We start from the raw sequence: 5,383 nt of genomic DNA on the forward strand, positions 1-5,383 counted from the left end.
GATTGAACAGTTAGAGGCCTGTATTAGACATGAATGGGAGAGCATTCCTATTTCTAAACTGGAGAAACTGGTCTCCTCTGTCCCCAGACGTCTGTTGAGTGTTGGAAGAAGAAGGGGGGATGCCACACAGTGGGAAAAATGGACTTGTCCCAACTTTTTTGGGATTTGTTGACGCCATGAAATTTGGAAACAACAGATTTTTCCCTTAAAATGAAACATTCTCTCAGTTTAAACTTTTGATCTGTGATTTGTGTTCTATTCTGAATAAAATATTAGATGTTGGCACCTCCACATCATTGCATTCAGTTTTTATTCACAAATATCTGCAGGTTTGATGTCGAGATGCATTAATAAAAATAAAACTTTTATTTACTCAACAGCATTACTCACAACAAGCCTTTCACATTAAGAGCCCCCAAACAAATATACTCACAGACAAGCTCTCATGGAGAAAAATCAGTCATGCTTTTATTTTTTGCTCTTGAAACAGAAACAGACAAATAAATGAGAAGACGCTCAACGCTGCGGCTCAGTAATGTGATGAACTGTTGACGTTGTTACCGCCCGCTCGTCTGATGAAACAGCAGATTGATTACCGAGGGATTATTGACGATGACACTGATTACCGAGGGATTATTGACGATGACACACAACTACTTTGCAGTTAGTTCATTAACGTGGCTAAACGATCGTTAAAGTGAGTTTACTCATTTCAAATGACACGAGTGAAACGTCCTACACTCATTGAAAGCATCACTATTCGCTTCAGCACCACAGAGTAGAGTTGAATTCGAGCCTAAAAAATCCAACCCGGCCCGGATCCAAACCTGTATCATATTTTCTGAGCACGACCCAAGACCGACCAATTAACTGTGATTACAGGTCGAACCCGGAAAAATAAAAAAATAATAAAATAAAATTATTAAGCTTTTACTGCTTTTGTAAGAAAATCAGTTCGACATGATTTAAAATGTATTTCAGAGAAAGGAAGAGATCAGGTTTCTTGTTTGTTAACGAGTCAGCGGATGATTATGGTTAGTATAGTTGTTAGCGGTCAGCGGACGCACGGCTGATGATCCGGTTGTCCTTCAGTAACAACCCGCCCCCAAAACTAAGGTAATGGGATTAATTACCTAAAACACTAAGTCATGGGCAGTGCCTGGAGCTGACGGCGCATAAACTTATATTGGTTGAGGTGAAGGAATCACCAAGTACAGTTAACAGGAAATAATTTACCTGCACAGGCAGAAAGCTCATAAATAAATGATTGGCCACGAAGGATAACATTTAAAGCAGTTTACACAATTGAATCAAGCCTTCGTGCCCCACAAACCCCCCAAACGCTTCATCCCACAGCATTACCATATCAACACATGAAATCCCCAAAACCCCATAAATCACAACAAGGTGATCAAACTTTTAGTCCAACCATCCTCCTTGAGGATGCACTTTGGAAACAGTTTCTGTTGTAAATGTGCTCTATAAATAAATCTGACTTGACTTGAAGGAAAGTTCACGAAGGACACGCCCACTCTGTCTAGGCGTCGGCACGCCGAAATGAAAGGAAACGATCTCGCCAGATCGCAGTGTCCTTAGGCTTTACAGTTCCTCCGCTGCAGTCCTGGGTAAGAAAAAATAATCCACCGCGATCCAAACTCAGCATGAAGAATAATCTGCAGGTAATCCAGGACAACGGCCTCACGCCAGGTCCTTCTCAGCAGGTGCACACTCAAGAAAAAAGACGCTGTCACTTCTAAAACCGCAGCAAAAGCCCGCCCCGCCCATCAAACACATTATTTTGGCCCGACTTGAAATTCGGACCGGGTCGGGCTGGGCCCGGGTTAGAAGTCACAGCTCTACCGCAGAGTTCTGCTCCGCCTCGTTTGGTTCTGCCCAAAAGCCACATGAGAGTGGGACGTGGCGGCTTCACCTGTGATCCGTGACGGGCTGTGCGGCCATTTTGCAGAGAATACTCCGTCTGTGACTCTGCTGCCCTCTAGTGTTCCTGAGGGCAGACTGACCACATAGAAATCCCTTTATAAATGCATTTTTAATTTCTCACGTGTTGCTGTGTTCCTGTGAGTGATGTTCTTATCTGTAACGTCTGTGTTCTTTGATTTTTACGTTGGCTCACTACGTGACGCTCCGCCGCTGTAAAATCACAGATTTACGTCTGAAGACGAGTCGAGTTTTAATAAACGGATTAAAAATCGTCTTCTGCCTTAAGAGGGCAGTAGCAGCTGCTACAGCTCACTGTAGCCCAAACTGTAGTTCTGTAGGGGCGGCTGTGGCTCAGTGGTTAGAGCAGTCGTCCTCCAATGCGAGAGTTGGGGGTTCCAATCCACCAGCAGTCACATGCCGACGTGTCCATGGGCAAGACAGTGAACCCCTCACAGCCTCTGATGTGTGTCCATCAGTGTCTGAATGTGATAAATCTCTGATCAGTCTCTTTAGAAGGATTTGTTCAATTATCTTTGTAGAGATCTAGTATAGAGCTGTATGAATGGGTCAGTGAGGCACAGATTGTTGTAAAGAGCTTTGAGTGTCTTGAAACGATAGTAAGGCGCTAGATAAGTACAGTCCATGTACCATTTACTTGATCTTTTTAATTTTCCAACTTCTTCTGAATGCTGTAAATAAACGTTATTTAACTGAAGGTAAAGTTCTTTTATCTGGTTAAATTAGTATAAAATAAATCTGTGCTGCGGTCCTCCAGAGATACTGGGTCCACCTCTGCTTCTCCTACGTTTAAAACGTGTCGGTAAATTAGAATCTATTAATAGACGGTTTCTGCTCCTCGTCATCTGCGCCTCCTAACGAGGAGCAGTTGTGACGCCACCTCCTCTGCTCTCCCAGCTGTCAATCACTGCCATGATTACTCAGCGGTTTCCCCGTCGATTTGTTTGTTTTGGACTGAAGTGGGACAGAGGTCAGCTGGTCCAGGAGGAGGAGGAGGAAGGAGGTGCGTGATGTTTTCAGACTGCAGAGAGATCAGAGGACGTCAGCCCTGCAGTCTGTTGTTGCCGTCCTCCTCAGACAGAAGGAGGCTGCTCCTTAGCCTCTGAGCTCCTCTTCAAGTGGCAGCACCTCCTCCTGCTGCTCCGCCGCAGCCTCCCTTTTCGTGTCTGAAAGGAGGAAGAGGAGGGGGGTGCAGAAGGTGGAGTGAAGCCCCCCTCCCACCGTCTGCTCTGCAGCCCGCAGCGGGAGCAGCAGGAGCAGGAGGAGGCGGCACGAAGCAGCGGCAGGATGCTGAACTCGGTGTGGTACGCCAAGAAGATGGGCCGCCGCATCATGGGCACCCTGAGGAGGACCAAACGGCTCCACCGCCGCCTGCTGGTAGGTCCCCCTCCTCCTCCTCCCTGAGGTGAGGAGGCGCGGCGCTGTGTGTTGTTGTGTGTGGAGCTGCTGCGTCATGTGGCCCATCAGAACCCGGTGTGGGCCAGGAGCCTGTTGGTGTGGTGTCGATCCAAACGGCCGGAGCTGCGGGTTCTTCAGAACCGCCGGTCCGTCACGGCAGCTTCGTGCTCGGACGTCGGGAAGAGAGGCGCCTGCGTTGCCTAGCAACCTGCAGGCTCCTGACGCCGCGCTCCTGCAGCATCGCCTGTTTCACCGCTTCAAACACGCGTGACGACGAGCACACGCTGCAGTCCAGTTCTGCCCGTTTGACCCGGGTTCCTGCTCTGAGGAAACATCTGGAAGGTGTTGACAGCAGCTGGGCCTGAGAACGGGTCAAATGGACATTTTCAGAGCTGAAAGGTTCTGCAGTGAACTCCGAGTCATGAGCTGGTCCAGAGCTGGTTCTGGACCAGAACGTGGTCGGTGTGTAAACGCTGCTGGTGGAGCTGATTCAGGTGCAGGTCTTCAGCTCGTGGACGTTTCAGCTAAACTCACGAGCAGATTAAAGTCCCTCCCCTCCCTCCTGAGGCTCATTCAGGTCCGCCTGTGGGTTCAAAGTGTGGACCTGGACTCGGGTTTAAAGAACCTCTCTGGATGAGAAGGCAGATGTTTAGGGACGAGTGCACAAAGGGTTAAGTCCTCCTTTAGGCGGGTCCAGACTTTTGTGACCCAGTAGGAACGCTCTTGTGATTGGCTCAATGTTCTTTGTCATTCACATCACGTGGTGTTCTCAAGGTCCCAGTTACTCCCAACAATAGCAACAAGTATAAAGTATTAAAAGGACCAGTAAACAAGGAGCTAAGATATTCACTAAACACTAGTAATGTCAAACAATACGGTGCATTAAACAGCGGCCTGAACATGAGTCTGTAGTGAGCAGCTTAAAGGCAAGAGATCAGCAGCATGGAGAATCAGCAGCACAGATAAGTCACATATCACAAAATAAAGTGATATTCCAGTGATTTTGTTTAAATTCACAGTGATTCTCCTGGTTAGAGATTCATGGGTCAAACAGCCTCAGGGTAGAAGCTGTTCCTCAGTCTCGAGCAGGGGTGTGAAACCCACTTACAAAGGGGCCAAAATTAAAACCTTTTTCAAACTAAGGGCCGGTTTCCCTCCATGCCACACATTGATGCTGGAGCACAGGATGCTCTCCACTGCACACCTGTAGAAGGAGGTGAGGACTGAGCTTCCAGACCAGCTCGTCTCAGCCGTCTGAGGAAGTAGAGTCTCTGATGATCTTTCTTCATCAGGCTGGTGGTGTTGTTGCTCCAGCTGAGGTTGTTGTTCATGTGTACACCCAAGTACTTGTAGCTGGAGACCACTTCCACTGCAGATCCTCTTATGTTCGGGGGGGGGGGGGGGGGTTTGTTCCTTTTTAAGTCCACGACCATCTCCTTCATCTTCTTCACATTGATGTGAAGGTTATTCTCTTTGCACCAGCTCTCCAGGTGTTCCACCTCCTGCCTGTAGCTGGACTCATCATTGTTTGTGATGCATCCCACCACCGCTGTATCATCTGCAAACTTTACAATGTGACAGCCTGGATGGGTAGCTGCATTGATTCATATTTAAACATATGGTAAATGTTCATGCAAACCAAACGTTCTTCTAGAACCAGTACCATTAGAACTGCTTGGCTGAAGTAGCGGCTACTAAACCATCTCAGTGTTCTTTGACGTGGTCCTCGATGTGTTCTTTGACAGTGCTGCCTTCTTTGACATGTTCCTTCTTGGTTTGTGTTCTTTCTTGGTTCTTTGACATGTTCTTTCTTGGTTTGTCTTCTGTCTTGGTTCTTTGACATGTTCTTTCTTGGTTCTTTGACATGTTCTTTCTTGGTTTGTCTTCTTTCTTGGTTCTTTGACATGTTCTTTCTTGGTTTGTGTTATTTTTTGGTCCGTTAAATTATTTGTTGGTTCTTTGACATGTTCTTTCTTGGTTTGTGTTCTTTCTTGGTTCTTTGACATGTTCTTTCTTGGTTTGTGTT

The 5,383-nt window shown here is 47.0% G+C and overlaps 1 protein-coding gene across 2 annotated transcripts in view; it reads left to right on the forward strand.

The window, feature by feature from the left end:
- The window catches only part of LOC119415276 (discs large homolog 1-like protein), a 97,573-nt gene that overhangs the window by 57,101 nt on the left and 35,089 nt on the right, over positions 1-5,383 (forward strand). Inside the window, exon 7 of one of the 2 annotated variants that reach the window (XM_037682453.1) lies at positions 4,840-4,847. The exons of the other annotated variant lie outside the window; for it this stretch is intronic. Within the exon in view, the coding sequence (XP_037538381.1) occupies positions 4,840-4,847 (8 nt within the window). The remainder of the gene's footprint in view (positions 1-4,839; positions 4,848-5,383) is intronic. 2 annotated transcript variants of the gene reach the window in all.

This window comes from Nematolebias whitei, chromosome 9, assembly GCF_014905685.2.
Source record: "Nematolebias whitei isolate Nwh7 chromosome 9, NemWhi1, whole genome shotgun sequence".
NCBI classification, from domain to species: Eukaryota; Metazoa; Chordata; class Actinopteri; order Cyprinodontiformes; family Rivulidae; genus Nematolebias; species Nematolebias whitei.